The 18204-nt window shown below is 45.6% G+C and overlaps 1 protein-coding gene across 1 annotated transcript in view; it reads left to right on the forward strand.

The window, feature by feature from the left end:
• Positions 1–2167: 2167 nt before the first annotated feature.
• LOC104491363 (proline-serine-threonine phosphatase-interacting protein 1-like) overlaps positions 2168–18204 on the forward strand; it is an 18600-nt gene continuing 2563 nt past the window's right edge. The window contains exons 1-11 of the mRNA XM_010133772.1: positions 2168–2343; positions 2760–2794; positions 3812–3918; positions 5806–5868; positions 6948–7046; positions 8800–8845; positions 9675–9754; positions 12544–12642; positions 13168–13264; positions 16223–16307; positions 17866–17936. Coding sequence (XP_010132074.1) covers positions 2168–2343; positions 2760–2794; positions 3812–3918; positions 5806–5868; positions 6948–7046; positions 8800–8845; positions 9675–9754; positions 12544–12642; positions 13168–13264; positions 16223–16307; positions 17866–17936 — 958 coding nt within the window. The remainder of the gene's footprint in view (positions 2344–2759; positions 2795–3811; positions 3919–5805; positions 5869–6947; positions 7047–8799; positions 8846–9674; positions 9755–12543; positions 12643–13167; positions 13265–16222; positions 16308–17865; positions 17937–18204) is intronic.

An 18204-nucleotide genomic window follows, 5' to 3' on the forward strand; every position in this document is an offset into this window, starting at 1 on the left:
TCCACAAGCATGAGATGATTCAGAATAAAGCCCTTATCAATCCAAGACACAGGTAGCAGGTACTGTGCCCACGAACCAGCAAAGATGCAATTAAAACTCACACGTATGTTGGCTACTCGAGTTACTTCCATTAAACCTTCCAAAGCACCGAGATGACACATTCCATTGGTAGAGGCTGGAGCATCTCGCAGCTACGGGGGGCTCACCTGGAGCTCTGCTGCTGCAGCTAGCACATCCCTCAGCCCAGGAGGAACCGAACACTAACGGGCCCATGGTCAACACCGGAGTGATTTAGTCACTCCCACACATAAGGAGGACAATGACATATTTGCTTCTCCCTCAAGGCCCATAAGGATGATAGGTCCCATTCACTGATTTTAGAGAATTGTTACAAAAATAACAAAGGAAATGCCTTTTGATCAACTTACAGACTGTGCGGCCTTGCCCCAGTCAGCAGCTGGGGAATCGGCTGGACATAATCTTTCATACACAGAGCAAAAGGCCAGAGCTTTCTGAAAGGGCCACTAGAGAGCAGGCAGGGGGCAAGCCGGTGACTCCCCAGGTCACAGCCAGATGCGTTATTATACCAAAAGGCACGTTCACCCTTACAGCCAGCCAGCAAAAAGGTAAAAAGCTTCATGTATGGGTGATGATCATGAAAGACTCTGGTAGCTAAGGTGCCTGGAAACCAGAAAAGCAGCACATTGTTTTTGTCCTTGAGACGTACTGAGAAAGCGCTGCTTTTCAGTACCCACTACAGCAATTTTGCTGGTCTTTGCATAACCTCAATCACGACCAGCAAAGGAAAAAAATCTCCGGGAACAACAGATCACTGCAGCATGCAAACAGGATGGGCTGTTTACCAGCGCCCTCGATCTTTTAAATCCCAGCATTTACCTATTTCAGGCATGAAGTTGTTAGTCCCTTCCCCACCTCCGATTGGAAAATCCACACTAAAAAAGCAGATTTTACTCCTTGTATGTATTTAATTTTTCAAAATAATCCACCAGTGCTTTTAGATGAGAAAAAGCTATCTCTGCTGCTGATATTCAACTTATCTTTTAATTTCAAGCTTTTAATTCGCTTAACTGGAAAGAATAGTGTTTGTTTCCTTTGTGCTGTGAAAATTGTTTCCATCAAAATTTCACAGCAGACTCATTTATTGCAAAACGAACCTTCAAAACGTTTAAGTATTGTTAGGACAGTATTGAAAAAATACTCAGTCTAGCATGTTTTCCCTGACTTATCTCAGAGATTCTCCACAACAAATCTAGTTGAAAGCTGAAAGAATCAAAGCACTCTGCTCAATATTCATCTTTTCTGGCTGAAAGTCCTTTCCTTATACTTCTGCAGGTTTAGGACTGGAAATGGATGGCGAGGTAGTTTTTGCTGAGAGGAGGCCCAGCCTTTCCCCTTGCCAGTGCATTTTTCTTGTGCCTGGCAAGGCAGCCTTGCCGCTGGGACAGCAAGCTTTGATTAGGAAACAGATGTCCAGCCTAAATTAACACCAGGCAGCTACAATCCTTCACTTGTCTCTTAAGACTCCTGTGATGGCCCAAGAGATACAGGATTTCCCTGCCCATCTGCAGTTGCACATGGCTGGGAAGCGATACGCATCCTCTTCTGGGCCCTCCTAGCAGCCAGGCGTCAGCCAGGGAGGCTGCAGGGTCTTCATTAATAGGTTTTTCCCCCGAGCTCCTGCCTGGGGTCGGCCGGGGCTCCATGGAGATCCCACAACTGTTTCCTGCAGGGAACAACACACCCTGGGGCTTGAAGAGGTGATTTCTAAATCTGAAAAGCCTCCAAATCACACCATAGCCCTGGCTTCTACATACACGAATGCCCTGCCAGCCTGCAAACTCAGAGTTAGAGGAAATTATTCAGTGGAAAAAGCCTTTAACAGATGATGCTCTTTCCCCTCCCATCCCTTTTATGCTGGTATCTCTGGTGCTTGCTGAAGAGGGACTCTGGCTTTGCCAAAACGCAGGCCATCAGGCAATCTATCGCTACCCTTTCGTGCCCCTCTGCAACTGCGCACTGCAGGACTGCTTGTTTGGTGGTCCATCCGGATGAGCAGCGCTACCATCGCTCATCTCCTCGCTGTACGTCACAGCCCGGTATCGCAGCCTGATTTCACAGCACGCTTTATTCTCGCTGTGCTTCTGGGATGTCGAAAACCCCAGGGAGCATCAAGGTTTCAAAGCCTCCTCACGCTCCTGCGCCGTTTGTGAGCCTCTCACAGGAGAGCGAGTGGTGCCGCACGGGGGTGCTCGGGAAGCGCAGTACGGAGGATGGTGCACGGCAGAGCTGCTCTAGCTTCAGGGGGCACTGGGGAGGGAAAACGTGCTGCTGCTGCCTGCCGCACAGAGGGTGGAGCAGGTTTCGCTCCGGACTAGCACTCCACAACCCGACTCCCCTTGACTGCCTTTATTTCACTCAGCTGACGTGTATCCATTGGCAAGGTGCAAGGACTGAGAGACGGCTGATAACATGCACAGCCACCAATACAGAGGGATTAGAAAAGAGTGCACAGAAAGAGCAGTGCAATTCCCCGCTTCATGGAGCGTTTTATTGCATTTCCTGACGGTAACAGATTGATGCTATTGTGCTTGTTAGCATGGTCAACTTTTATCACAAGTTTATTAAGATTTTTATTTCTATGTGGATCTTTGAGATTCTGAGGGACAGTTTTTTCTCTAGATGCACAACCCATCCTTAGAAACCCATACTAATAAAGTGCTCTTGTTTCTGCCTCACAGCACACTGAAAGCAGCATTTGAGAGGCTCAAGCAACGTAAGTACTTACAGCTATTTCCAACTCTCCTGTCCCAGTCTGTAGTGTGGAGAGCGGAGGGAAAGGACACTCCCTGGGAGGCTGCCAAGGCTGGGCATTCAATCCACTCTCCGGTGGCATAAAAAATGGGTTGTTCTTCAAGTTAGTTTTACCTGGATCAAGTCACAAAATACCAGCTCTGTTCCCTCCTCTGCAAACCTCTGACATCAAACCAGCATGATCTTGAAAAGTGCCCGAGGCTGAAGGGAAACCTGTTGCACACAGAAAATGCACCACCATCATAGCCAATAAGGCAGTGTTCCTGGCTCCTGGCTCCTGCCGCTCCGGTAAAAACACCTTTTGAAAAGCAGCTGGTGGATTAAGGTAGTTTTAGAGCCTGGGTGGGGGAGCTCAACAGTTCTGGAGAACGTGGGGTGCTGTTTCAGAGGCACCAAAGCTGACAAATGCAGAGGAGTTACCGGCCACTTCGAACAGCATCAGCCAGGTGCCCTGAAATTCAATCCATCTTTGCTGACCCTTCTCAGCTTTCAACCTCATTTAACAACACTGGTGCAAGGCTGGCAAGCAGCTACCGAGAGCAATGCCAATCCATCAGCATGGTGAAGGGAAAACAGACACGGGGTGATGACGGACATCAGAGCTCCTTCCCTCCCTCTGCATCATAACACCTGCACCAGCCCCAGGAGGAGGGGGGTGGCTGGGACAAAGGGGGCTATGAAGAAATGCAGCTGGCTCGGCACTTGTCAGGGCTGCTCTGAGTGGGTGCTCCAGTTCTGGGGCGAGGAGTCTTTCCCACCCATGCATTCTGCAGGCACCGAGAGGACCTGCAATACGCCCTATTCAGGCCGTGTGCACCCACTGTCGGTGTCTGCAGAAACACAGGGAGGCCTTTCTTAAGGCTGCCCTGTTCACGCCAAGTCACACAGCAGTCACATCCCTGAAACACCTCCTGAAAAAAAGTGACTTTCTATTTAAAGACCTTCCCACTGACTGTATGTGAATTCTGATCTGCTCTAGAAATTGAAAGTGTTGGAAACTCTCATATCCAGCTGGCGGTAATGCTGAAGGATGAGCTGAAAGGAATAGAGGAGTTCCGAGAAAGACAGAAGGAGCAAAGAAAAAAGGTGAGGAAGTAGAGAACTGGTGAAACAGATCGGGTCAGTGGTCCATGCTGACAACCTGTCCCCAGCCACAGGCTGTGAATACTGTGCACGGTGATCAAACATGCCCAGGGTGCCCTGTTCTCTCCATATACCAGAGTGTGGGAGAAAATCCCTCTCTGATCCCAGCTGGAAATAAAGTAGTGCTCCGAGCTCAGGAGACCGAGGCTTTCGTCACTTTTACTCTCTCTGTGTAACTGCAGGTGCTATTATTATTCCCGTAAGAACTTAATCCTTCCTTTTTTCTTTTTTTATACCCTTGCTAATTGGGTTTCTTTGGTATGATCCCGCATGATCTCCAACACGCACGAAAATAAAGGGGTAACACAAACTTTTGAAAGTATAAAAGCGAATGGATACCATGCTGAATGCAACACCAATATATGCTGACTTACAAATACGTGGAACAAATAGCATCTAGCTGATGTTGTGTAATAAAAGTTTGAGTATATTTTAAGCCATTTAATCCCCTATGATCTTATAAAGCTCTAAGTCCCCTGAAAAAGCAGCTCTCAACGGAGACATCAGTGGTCACTGTTACACCTTCTCTGGGTCCACAGGGTTGAAAACAAAGATGGGACAGTCACTCAGCACTGAAAGCACTGATTGATGGAGGAGTACAATACAATATCCAGTTCCTTGCTAATTTAAATCAAATTAAAACGCATATGACCAGTATCCAATGCCACAAAAGTCTTGTGTCTACAACCCTGACACAGGGTGGGTTGGAAGAGCAAAGAACTGTGAATATGGCAGTGGGTAAAACCAGTGCTGTTGCGGAGACTGGAGGAGCACAGCTGTCTGATGGAACAGGTAAAGCATATGACGACAGGCAGCGAGCACCTAGTTCATCAGCATTTGTACCCACCCCCCGCTTTGCCACCAGGACTTGCAGTGAGAGAGGCTTTCTCTGCGGTGGAAAACAATGAGCCTATAACTCAACTGGAAACAGTTAAGAGGGGCCTGGAAAAGAGGGAAAACCTGCTTCGGAGTCTTAGGCAACCCTTTTTTCTTCGTCTGGCATGTGGCTGTAAGAAGTCAGCATCAGACGTGCTAGCTGGTGTCAGCACTCTTGGTAACCTCGCAAGAAGCTGTGATTTGTGTTGCACTGTAGCTGCTCTCAGGCCTGTGTGACTTAGCCCAGTGCGAAGCAAGCCTCTGGGTAGCCCTGGAGGGAGTTTTGCTCGAGTAGAACACAAAGATTAAAGGACCAACAGTCCCCCAGAAGAAACCCACACCCTGCCAAGCAGGAGCATATCGTGCTGTCACATAAGGCTGGGCATGTCCCAGCCAAAGCCATGAAAGAGAATTCAGCACTAACTGTCCTTCCAGTGCTGACCAGAGGACGGTACAGAAATCAAACTGCGTTGAGCACAGATTTGCCACAAGCAATGGAATAAAAACGGGACAGAAATCGTTTGTGTTTAAAATTGACAGCTAGCCTTGCTCCTGTGCCTGAGACAGGGGTTTGGTCTGCAAAGGGTCCGGGATCTTGAGCCAGCAAAGGAACTCTGCTGGCAGAGCTGATGGGCACTGACTGGGTGTTACACAATTTAATCTCCTTAAAGGAGAAAAAAAAAGGGGGGGAGGAAGAAAATGAAGATCTACATCCTCTCTGCTATTAATGGAAACTACTGAAGTAGAATTATCTTGGAATATTTTTTCACCTGTCACTTCGATGCTCTCTCTATCACTTAGAAACCTGTCATTTATAAAAGCAGAGTGAAGTAATTTTCCCCACCAGCACATGGCTTATAAAAGGGCCTGGCAATGGCTTTCCTAATCCTGCCACTAGAACAGGGACAAGCAGTGCAAAGCAAGAAATGCTTTACTCCTCTGTGTTTCTTACAGTACGAGTCTGCCATGGAGCGCATCCAAAAGAGCAAACTGTCCCTTTACAAGAAAACAATGGAGGTAAGCAAGGAGGTCTTGGGCAGGCTTCTGGATGCAAACTGGCTCCGGTTTGAGACAGGGTGAAATCTCTACCACATGTACCTATATTTAAAGAAAGGTCAAGGATGCGTGAGTGTACAAGACACTGTGTGTGTGAGAGAGAGAGGATGCGATTCCTGCTACAAGGAGGAAGTTAAACCAATCTTTCCTGCTGCGCCCACTGAAGAGTCTCCACAACAAATACTCAGAAAGTTAATGTGGAATGAACAATGCCCCAGGTCAAAAACGATTCCACTCTTTCTAGGCCTTACAGGAGCAAACCTAATTTTCCAGTCTGTGTAAATACAATTTTAGAAATGCTGAGGGAGTCTTGTAAACAGGAGGAAACCTCTCCAACTGGAAAGCTTGCAGGTAGAGGAACTGCAGGCAGCTGCCTTTGATTTCCAATGGGCAATTAATTACCTCTAAAGAAAAGTAGTTGCAGACTTGTCACTGCTACAGCTGGAATGGTACTAATAATTTTTATTTAAATTTATTCTCTTCTAAGAGAATCTCTAAGATAAGGAGGTCTTCTGGTGCAAATAAGGATTCCTTTAGCTTCCGGAGACTAAACTGAGACCGTTACCGGTGGGCTGCTGTCTCTGTCTCACAGCTTGGAGCAACGGGCAAGGCACCACATTGACTGCAGACACCTGATGCCCCAAGACACACTGCAGAAAAGACAACCCATCCTCCCTGGCACCCTGGGGATGTGGGCTCCTGGTTGTGCCTCTATGCTGTAGCTCAGACAGATGTCTGATGTTGTGATGGTGCAAGAGCTGCCTGTGCATTCACGACCATCCTTGTGGGGAGCTGGCTTCCATGGTACAAAGAAAACTATTTCAGTACTGCAGGAAAAGGACCCATTAGTGCTGCCAGCCCCTACCCCCTTTTTTCAATTCTGTTTTTCTGTCTCCTTACAGTGTCATTGGGAATTATTTCTGTTGCCCAAACTTGGGCGCTGGTTTGCTCCCCCAGACTGCAAAACAGAAAATGGCTAGAACATCATGCTGGAGACAACCCAGCCTTGTTCCCTAACCTTCCATTTCATTTCAATACAGTCCAAGAAGACCTACGAACAGAAGTGCAAGGAAGCGGATGAGGCTGAGCAGTCCTTCGAACGGATAAGTGCTTCAGGCAACCAAAAGCAAACAGAAAAGGTACATTAGATGACCATGCTATTTAGAGAGAAAACTGTGGTTTTCCTTCTCAAGGTACAAGAGAACGCAACTGAACAACCCCTTCTGTGGGATGGCAGGGGCTGCCTTCTCTTCTAATTAACCCCTTAGAATTAAAATGAAAACAAAGTTCCCACGGAGGTTCTTCCTTCACAAATGCCTTTGGTAACCCTGGTCTTGTTCTGCAATAGGCCAAAATAGGCTGCGAAGGGACTAAGTTATCTAATTAATTTATCCCAGACTATGATCTAATTGCTCTATGAATCCTGAAGGGAAACTGAATGAGATCTTTCTCCAAAAGTATTCATAAAAAAAGAAACAAGTCAGAAGTATGTCATGCAGTTAGTTTTGCCTGTTGGTCGTTTACATTTAGTAGGCATAGTATCTTCCATTAAAATGCATATTTTTGCTCAACATTTTTCTCCTTATGGTTAGTTTAGTTTCAACTAAATTTACAAACTCAAAAATAAATCATTGGAAATTAAGGCACTGCAGTCCTTCATTGCATCGTCTTGATGCTTGTAGCTGACAATTCACTAACTTTTAATGGGAACATTTTACAGCGGAACAGATGGAGAAAACAAAATAAATGAACTCCCTTTGGCTCGATAAAAATCAGTGCAGTGTAAGCAAAAAGGATCAAAAATAATCTCAAGGAGCGGGGGGATGGAGAGTCTAAAAACAGCATCAGAACTCCACGTTTTATTTCCAGTGTTTGCTAATCTTTGACGAACAAACCCCTCCAGCTTAGCTGTAAAGAGGGGATGAAATCCTGGCCCTGCTGAAATTACGCCAGAACACTTAGCAGCTTCAATGGCATCAAAACCTGACCCAGCTCCTTTCATGCAGCAGGATCCCAGGGCGCATCGCTGCCGTTACTTCCAACACATGCCAGCACATTGAGATGCACAGAGGCACCTCACAAGAAACATGTCAGCTGTTTAATTCTGCGCAGCGCTCACAGACGGTTTGGGCCAGGAAGCAAATAAGAATGAAGCTTATGTTCCCAGCTTACTACACATTTTCCAGCTAGCTGTGATGAGGACTATGGTTATACGAACCCTTACCTCAGCCTTGTCTTGAAGGGCGGAATGGAAGAACGTATCGCACTGATGTCTAGAGCTGTGCATTAATGTGCTGTCATCGCCATCTGTGCAGAAAGACCTGGGAGTACAGGGCTGTCAATAATAGCTGGATTTTCACTTGTTAAAAGCTGCAGGTTTTTAAACAAGAAAACTTCTACTTAGAGTGAATTCTGCTTTCAGGCTTTGGAGTTGTTATGGGAAATAATCTGGCATTTGCAAAGTATTTTAAAGGCTGTGTTCTTTTCATCTGTGTATTACATGAGGAGCTGGGAAGATGAAGAAGAATTTTAACTGCCATTTATTTCTGCTTATAAATACCTATTAGAAAAGCACATCAAACTCTTGAGAAAAAACAACTCAGCCAGCAGACACTGGCTTCAGGCTGGATCATGCAAGTGCTGAGCTCCTATGGCAGGGATGTCTGAATGGAAAGAAGCAAATTGCCAGGTTTCCCCTGAAGGCAGTGGACCTATGGCTGCCTCCGTGCAGTTCTGGACCCTTCTTTTAGGGTTTAACAGAACTGCGCATAAAGGTGGGACAGCCAAGAAGCGTTTGCAAGTTTGGGAAGGGGAGCAGGTAGCAAAAAAACTGGGGCAGGGGCAGAAAATACGGTCAGAAACTCATTTGGGGTGTTTCTTTTCCTGTTGCAGAGTCAGAACAAAGCCAAGCAATGCAGAGACGCAGCAAATGAAGCAGGTGATGCTCTATTTGCAACTGAACTAGTATTTTTCTCAGCAACGATCTACCAGCGGACTGATTTTGATAAAGCACCAGCCAAATCACCCAGGCTGGCTCTGTCTGAAGCTAGATTTCCCCTAGTCACCTATCTGGAGGTTAATGAAGATGCTTCTAAAGAATGGCAACCTGGTGATTGTCTACAGTCACTTTTCTTTGTGGAAATGCAAGACTCCTGCTTTCATTAAGGATTTTATAGAAGACCTCCTTTAGGGACTTCACCCAGGAGAGAAAAGCTCTTCTGGAAGCAAGTCTGAAAGCACAAAAGAATGACCCTGAAGTTGCCCACAGCCAGCCCAAACCCGATACGCAGTCCCTGGGGTGTCTGTACATGAGCGTGGTAGCATTCTCCAGCCAGCAACACAGTGTATATCCCAGAGGACAGGCCAGCAGACATCTGAGCCGGTTCATCAGTGCAGACTTGCTCCTCATGGCTCACGTGAAGGTTTACACTAAAGCACATGTCTTACCTGGCTGGCTTGGCACAGAAAGAACCTAAGGATGCTCAGTGCCCAAGTACGGACCAGCCTCTTCGTGCCTGATTAGCATTATCCCCACTGTAAAGTTTACAGATGATCTGCAAACCACCTCTGGAGAGAATCCTTAACCTAGCATAAAGTTGCAAAGAAAAAACCCCAAATATCCTTGGGGCCCACCAGTTCCAAGCTCAGACATTCCTGTGATACTCCAGCACACGCTGGCCTGAAGCCTTTTTTCCTGTGCCTTTTTTTCCCGTGCCTTTTTTTCCCCCTAACTGTTGGATTTCTATGATGTGTGTCTGTGTTTACAGAGACCGTGTACAAACAGAACATTGAGCAGCTGGATCGGGTCAGGACAGACTGGGAACAGGATCATATCAAAACCTGTGAGGTAAACATTGACTTTTGCAGCGATATATTTGTGTGCTCTTGATTTTATCCTACTTGCAGACATCAGTCTAAGACCTGAGATACCATCCCAAGGGTTTGGCTGTTTGCTTTATGTGTAGTCTCAGTAGATGTCTTTGCAAAAATGCTGCAAAATCTCGAGTTGATTTAGACATAGCTGCTCGCTCTCTCGCTTGCTTACACACTCCTTGCTTGTTCAGCAAATGTATGTAAATATAAAGGGGGGAATAAGGGCCGAGGCATGAGAAGTGGGGCGATACAGGAACTGGTACAATCTATTTGCAAGCATTTGCTGCCAGTTTTCACCCACAACTTAACATAAGAATATCCTAGCATTAGGGATGATCTAGCACAGTCAAGATAAAGTTGTTTCTCAATTAACTGCTTTGTGACAAAATGTAATTTCAGTAGAAAATGAACAGAGATGTAGACATAAAAATTCATTTTCGGTTTAAAAATGAATTTCGAATTTGAAACAAGAAGAATTACAATTAATCCATTCCAAATGAACCAACAAAAGACTCCCTTTAGATTACGTTTTGCAAGATGCTTCCAGAACAGCTTCTTGTTCCAATGCAGGAGAGGGTTTTGTGTTTGTTTGTCATTTGGCTTTTCTCTACATCTCCCAAGTTCAGTGGAGATTAAAAATGAAGTTTTCTGGCTAAGCTAAAAAGTATGTACCATAGCATTCCGAGGGCAAAGCTCTCAAGCCACTCACAATCTTTATTTTGCACAGCACTTCATATTCACCTGCAAGAATGTTTGCCTTTTGCCTTTCAGTTGAAAGGCAGCGGTGGAAAATCTCTATTTCCATTCTGCTGAGGATGGACAAGGAGACTTGCACAACAATTCACAGGAACTGGTTGGCATCTGAATCAGCCACATATGTGGTCATATTAATCAATCACATCCATTTACTGACCTGCTGGAGTGTAATTTTGCTGTGTTTATGTGGTGCCGGCTTTATTTCCACATTAAAAAAAATGCCAGGAGCACAGCTTTCCAGTGCTCTGCTTCCTCTCAGATACTCCCTACCTGGGAGGACAGGAAAGCCCCAGGGCTGGCACAGCAGACTTCCACAGAACTTGTGCCAAGCCTTAGTTTTCCCGAGATGCGCATCTCACCCCTTCTTAAAAAGCCAGCAAACAAGCAAAGCATTCCACGACCCACTACACTTCATGCCTCCCACATGGCTAAATTCTGATCGGCCCACAGAGCTCGTGGCCTGCCCGCTGCTTAATTCAAACAACCATTCATAAAGGAAGGGCATTTCAGCACCTTCTTTGAAAAGTGCTTTTAGATAGAAGAACTGTCAGAAATTTTTTTTTGAGGTATTTAAGTCAGTAACTAGCACAAAAACAAGCAGCTTAAGATCCCAAACTCCTGGCTATATGGTGGGGAATCCAGTCGTGCCAAGGTTGCTTTGGTGTCTAGCTGGCTGCTGGACATCCATAGCCCCCAAATCCCAGCTAGCAAGTGGCAGCACTGGGACGACCTTCATCGGTCGGCTGTGCCGTATTCTTTGGCACGAGATGCCCGGGTTCACTGTCAGCCCGTTGCACGAGGGCACGAGGGCTGTGTCTGGCACAACACCCAGCTGTACTTCACAAAGGGCTTGACAAGCCCCCAGTCACTACTCTTCCCCCTTTGATGAGCTGCACTTCCTTGTCCCCACAGGACACCATTTACCTGGAAGCTCCCCGTCGGCTCTTGTGCTATTTGTGCAACCCCTGAGGTGCGAGGCAGCAGCCAGAGGCTTTTTGTTCAGAATAGATATTCAAAGACTCATTCTCCGTCCTTCAAATTCTCTTTGACAGCTTTTTCTCTCCAACACTGGTCCCAAAGCCAGCTTTCTCCCTTTGTGGGACTCTTTTTTTCGGGTTTTTTTTAGATGGTACGATATTAGATGGCAGGCAGTGTACCCAACTGAACGTTCTGCTGAATACTGTATACATTTGTGGTGTTCTGGACATAATTACTAGCAAATGGAGATGGAAACAGATGGCTGGAAGCATCTGAGCTTTTCACACCTCATAGAAAACCAAGAATCGATGTTCTACTTAACATGGTACAACTTACAGATCAGGGTGGTTGTTTTGGGTTGTTTTTTTTTTTGAAGTTTTTAAAGAAAAGAGTTTATCTGCCTCTTCCCGAAATTCAGTTCACACTTCTCTTCTCTCTTCCCCCTTCATTCTTCCCAAGCTGTGCAACAGCCCGAGAAAATCAGACAGATGATGGAAGTGAGTTAACTCTGAAGAAAGAAAAATGCCTTCTCTTCACCATGAAAATAACCTTACAAATGAACAGAGGCAACTCCAGAGAGCGTCAAATCGTTTCAAAAGAGAAAAGTTTGGAAAGACACTTTAGAAGGCAGAGATGGGTAGTTTTGGCTCTGCCTCTAACATAAATACGACCCTTTTGTGCCAGTACTCTCCTGATCTGTTAAACACCAGGATTTCTGTGCGATGGGCAGCCAGGACAATGACTCTGATCCCTTGGCAGGAGAAATAGCAGTCAAATCTCGACCCTGCCTTATTTTTCTCTAAAATCCAAAACTTTAATCATCTGGTGCAATCAATTAAAACAAGTTTTTGAGCATGAACGGATAGCTGTAGTTTCTCCAGTAGCTGTAAAGATGTCCTGTACAAAGGATCCTCCAGGACTGTTTGCAGACTCACAAACTGGGCCCAGAGAAGCCCCAGCCCTGTTGCTGCCTGTAACGCAAATAAACAACGACCATGAGGCTACCTCACTTCTCCTCTTTGGTTTTAGGTCTTCCAGCTCCAGGAGTGCGACCGCATCACCATCCTCCGCAACTCGCTGTGGGTTCACTGCAACCAGCTCTCCATGCAGTGTGTGAAGGATGATGAGGTAGGGGCACCGGCCAAGGAGCTTCACACGCAGAGGAGGAAGAGGAGGAGCAAGAGTGCCCTAACAATATGGCACTCGCCCTCCTCTGCACGTGCTGTCTGTCTCCAGCAAACCAGCCGTTGTGCGTGTTGAGTGTTGGGGAGGCGGAGAATTCTCAATCTAGCTTGTTCCTTCTAGCTGCAAACCAGAGATATGCCTCACATAGACAGTCTGTGCCACACTTACATGTCTCCTCCCCTCAGTTTTTTGGGGAATGCTTTTGGATGGTTGTCTGCTGCTACTAATTTCTTTATAGCATTGAAAAGCCCTGGACTACCTTTGTCCTCCTCTCTTAAAAGAACATCCAGAGCACAAATAAACATTGTGTTTACAAGAACATTTGTACAGGGGGACAGGGCAAAGATCCACCCAGGCCAGACATGTACCAAAGTGTCCCTTAAGGAGAAAACTGTTAGAGGAGCATTAGTTGTTAATTCAATGTGAAATTTTAAAAATGAAGTTCAATTCCTCCATTCTGTTTTGTAGCTGTACGAAGAGGTTCGGGTAAGCTTGGAGAACTGCGCTGTAGAGTCAGACATAGACTACTTCATCAAAACTAAAATGACGGGAACACATCCTCCAGGTAATCATTCCTATTGGTCTCATCAGAGAAGTCACCCGTCAGGCCGAGGGGCAGTGGTGCAGCACGCGTCCTTGGGAAGGGAAGCCAGCCGGAGGAGTTTCTGCTCTGGCTATTCATTCCTGCCTGCCACAGCTCTCCTCCCCCTCCCTGTGCTGCCGTTGCTCCTCATGTGGCTCTGTAAGTGGGATAGCTGAATGATCTGGGTTAAAAATAACCCTCCAAAAGGGAAAAAAAAAGCTGGTTTGGCTTTGCAGCCAGGCTCATTTCACAGCACAGCTGAACTGATGCTGCTAAGGAGGTGGCAAACTGCCTCGCAGAGATGGCAACCTCAATTTCCTGCAGTGGTGACAACTCAGACTGCTCCCTGGTGTCCCCTTGACAGAGAAGCTGCCTCTTCATTGGCAGCACAGAGAAGGCCAGACTTTGTGTTCTGTTTTGCTCCACCTGCCTAATGGGGAATAACATCTTTTGTCCTTCCAGGAAGTTGTTTGTATTTGAGGGAAATTTTGAAGGAAATTGGCTTTGCCCCAGCAAGCAGAAGTGATGTAAGGTTCACGACTGCCCATTCAAGCCAAAGCGACCTTTTCATTGACTTAAATGCTCAAAACCTCTGGGCTGAAATGAAGACTGAGACCCCAAAAGCTAAGAGCAGCTGTAAAATGAAAGCATGCTGCTCCAGCATAGGAGTCCTCCTAACCCATCACCAGAAAGGAGGGTTCACATGGCCGAACGCAAACCACACCCTCTTACTTCAACAAGCAATACAAGATATTTACAGACTGAGCTCGTACGTCTGTGCAGCTGCTGCAGTAAATGGGAGAGAACAATCCCTGGTTGATCTCGTCATTAGTTGATGATACGTATCTATACTGAAAAGATCTCTTCCTCTTTTCTTTTTAATCTGTACACAGATACCGTTTCACTCCCACTATCTGTGCTAACAGTGTACTACTACGTCAAAGAGAAAATCCTGCGAGTACGCTCTCAGCAGTATCTTCCATTTGGAGTGGGGAATAAGCTATACTGGCACAAGAAAACGGTACCCTGGTTTCCTGCTAGGAGTCACATAGGTACAAACAGGAGCAGTAGGAGCGCCCAGTTCCAAGGGATCATTATCTTGTACAGAAACAGCTTACACCCCTTTGATTTCATGGCTCAGATCGGAGCTGGCAGCAATTACACCCCAATAACCTCTTCTGGAGAGCTGGAACCTGCCTCTAACTCAGCCCCGAGCTACCTGTGGCCTGTTTTCCCCTCCGCCTTTCTGTCATTACACCTACGGTGATTAAGATGATTAATTGGGGAAATTTTTTTTAAACAAATATATTCATACTGGTTCATTTTGCTGCTATAGTGTCTTCTTCTTCACATAGGGCATTTAAATTCGCTCATGTATGAGCAGTTACCAAGGGAAAACTGCACTTTCACTGGCAGAAGGGAGAACTGTGCAACCTTGCAACAGTGTGAAACCACTTCTGTGTACTAAGAAATTTGTAATTCTCAGCTAGGTATTTTTTTCCCTGTGTGAGATTTCTCATTCTCCAGTCACCTAGGCAATTTCCTGCAGACAGCTCTTGGCTATGTCAAGACTCATTTCTAATAAGAAATAGGTTGGAAAAACCCTTGAGAGCTTTATAAAAAGCAAAGAAACAACCAACTTGCTTTTTTGTTGGGTTTTTTTTTTTTGCCACCTTCTGGAAGGTGACATGTTCTGGGAGTAGCATCCTGGTATCTCCACAGCTCTGGCTAATGAGTTTGCACAGCAGCACACAGTGAGCTGCCGATCTGTTTTATGATTTGCATAATGCAGGAGGAAACCCGTGTATGGTTTGGCATTGCGTAGCACAAGACCTGCCCCCGGGCCACTCTTCTACCGGATCTTACAATGCATTATAGACTAGAAACTGTACCAAGGTAACAATCCAGAAGCATAAAAGGAGACCTTTAAATTGGTCAGAAAACTCCCTAATGCAGTTTTATTTGTAGGGATACGTCACACTCACTAATTGTACGTGCCTGCTCTGCTTATGATCTTGTCTGACTCACAGTGAGAATGTCAACACAACCTTTAGCCCGAGTCCAAGGACTTTCTTCATTGGCTGGTTATCAGAACCGAGATAATATGGTATCACAGACTTCATTCACGTTTGTTTGCCCTTATCACAGAGAAGGCAGAAAGGTGTGTGGCCACCAGCTCTAAGCAACCAAGAGGGAGCTATGAGATGGAAAATAAATAAATCCGTCTGTAACTATTTCATCTGTAAAGTCAGACTTGGAAATGGTCTCAATTTCACCCTTAATGACACCATAGGGGAGAGTGAAGGAACTGTAACATAACTATGTTTGAGAGAACGAAAACCGAATATCTCTGGGTAAACAGCAAATCAGCTCTCGGGGGTGGACAGGGGAGGTGTGAAAGGTAGGGAGACACTCAGCACAAGCACTGCCAGGAAATGGCTCATTATTGCTGCTGGCAATAATGACCAGAAATCTCCCCTGCTCTGACAAAAATTCCTGACTCAACACACTAAGAAAAAGGAAACAAAACACACTGCAGCCAATTGTATCATGAACGTGATCCCAGGCTCACAATGACTGTGCTCTGCTCCCTTAAATCCTGAGCTTTAAGACACCAGAGGAAATCGTGAGGGAGGAAGCTGCCTTCTCAGTTAGGGTTAGCCACAGCAGTTAGAATGGTTCTTCAGCACCTTGACTGTGCTGTCTCGGGTCAAGCATGCCTTTCTACCAGGGACATACCCGCTGACAACCACTTGAACGGCTTTTGTCCAGTCCCCAGGTCTCCCCGAGCCGCTCCAGCCTCACAGCAGGCAAGTGCAGACAGGTGCTGCATTGCTGCTTGCTCCAGCAGCCCCCGATGGTTCTAACTGCAGGTTGCATTCTGGTGGGGAAAAAAAGTTTTGCCTGTTTGACCATCTCATTTTTACTGCCCTGTTGCAGAGGCAATAGGATATGAGAACTACTACAGCAGAGAACCAAACAGAGGCAACAGCAGCCCAACTCAGTCCTGCGGGATGATGAAGAGGTGAGTGGCAAACTTCAGTTCCCAGAACAAGTATTTCTCTGTAAGAACAGCCACGTATAACGACAGAAAACAGGACCTGGAAAGTTATCACTTCCTTCATCGTAGCAAGAGGCAGTTACGTGTCAATAAATATAACTTGACAGAGAAAGCAAACCTATTAAAGTGACAGAGTAACTTTGCCATGGCCTAGTGGGAAGCGAGAGAGGGGAAGACTTCATAACCCAGTGAGTTAGCCAGCAGCGGACAGCAGTCACTTACTTCCTCCTTCCTAGCGAGTCACGGCACACAGCAACAAAACCACTTTGTTCAAGGGAGGGCAAAGGTGACTCTTGCTGGGAGAGAGAGAGGCTGGGGAGGGTTCTCTCCATACCTCCTGGCTTACTGCACCACCCAGCTGGGCGGAACAAAGAGCTGCTCTCTGTATCGAAGCCAAAGGAAGAAAACACAGTGGAAAAACTCTGATGATTAGGGAGGCAATTTTTCTTATTCTGATCCATTAATGCAGTCACATCAGCAGAAGAGCAGGCTAGAGCTATTAGTTTAAATATTTTATACTAAATATTTTATACTGAAGTGGCTAATTCACAGTGGGAATGGCATCGTACTTACAGCAGAAGAGCTTTATATTTTGACAAGCCTTATTACATGACGAAGACAAGGAGGAGGCTGTGATCTCCCATTTAAAATGTGGTCCAGGCTTGCTAGTGAGCTGGTAAGGGTTCTATACAAAACTTTGGTTTTCAGCTGAAAACTGCATCTTCTGTAATAATGAATTCTACTGCTGCATCCTATACAGAAGACAAGTGCACTGTCATTTAGAACACAACTGTGCCCTACATGGGCAAGTAGCCCAGAGGGACTCAGCCTGAGTTCTTCAGAAACTGTTGAGTTTGGATGTTCAGTTTCCAGAAACACTGAGTGGTCACCAGCTGAAAAACCAGACCCTTAAAATATGCCTTAAGCATGCCAAGCTGTTTCTGTCTATGCTTGAGAATCCTAACCCATTTTCTCACTTTACTCAGTCCCCAGTTCTTGGCTCAGATACAGAAAATAACTAGATTAAAAAAAAAAAAAAAAAAAAAAAAAAAAAAAAAAAAAAAAAAAAAAAAAAAAAAAGAATTTCACTTAAGCTCACGGTTTTTGGAAAGGCTCATTATACAAACTTTGTGTTTTAAATGGTATCAGAATTTTCCTGAGAGATAAAGAGATGGTAATCTCTTACAAACAACTGATAATTCTCATCGTATTAATGTGGTGAAATATCTGGAGCTTTGCACTGCAAGCCTTTGGATCAACGAGAAAATAGTATCTGATTCATTTTATGCACAATTTAGCGATGGCTGATGATTCAGTAATCTGCTGCATTTTTAAAACGTATTTTTAACTGAATACAAATATATCTACAGCATAAATGAAAATAGACGGCCACAGGAAGAGGTGGCATCTACCCAGTGCTGCAGCAGATGGAGGGAAGGTTGAGTCAGACAGCTGAGAGGAAGGAATGCTCATACCAAGGCCTTTTCACTCATTTTGTTATTGGCTTCTCTTGGCTCTCCAGATTCTCTGAACTCCTGCATGGAAGCAGCAAGACCACCACAGAAAGTGTCACTCCTTCAGCCCCTCCTCTTGGTATGTCTTTGCAGGAAATAAGTTCAGCAGATGTGTTTGTTTTAGATCATGTTGCTAAATAAAGCTTTGACACAGAGCAGAAACGGTACAGCAGATATTCATGGGTTAGCAGTCAAGACTAAGAGTGGTCTGGAAACAAGCTTAGCTGGGATGCCCATTAAACAAATTTCCCAGTTTTAAGTGCCGAACAATCCATATAATCTTCAAAACCTCTGTCTGGGCAAGGGGAGACTGTATATTCAGAACGCATCCAGTTTTTACGTTCCTG

This window comes from Buceros rhinoceros, unplaced genomic scaffold (assembly GCF_000710305.1).
Source record: "Buceros rhinoceros silvestris isolate BGI_N320 unplaced genomic scaffold, ASM71030v1 scaffold11773, whole genome shotgun sequence".
NCBI classification, from domain to species: domain Eukaryota; kingdom Metazoa; phylum Chordata; class Aves; order Bucerotiformes; family Bucerotidae; genus Buceros; species Buceros rhinoceros.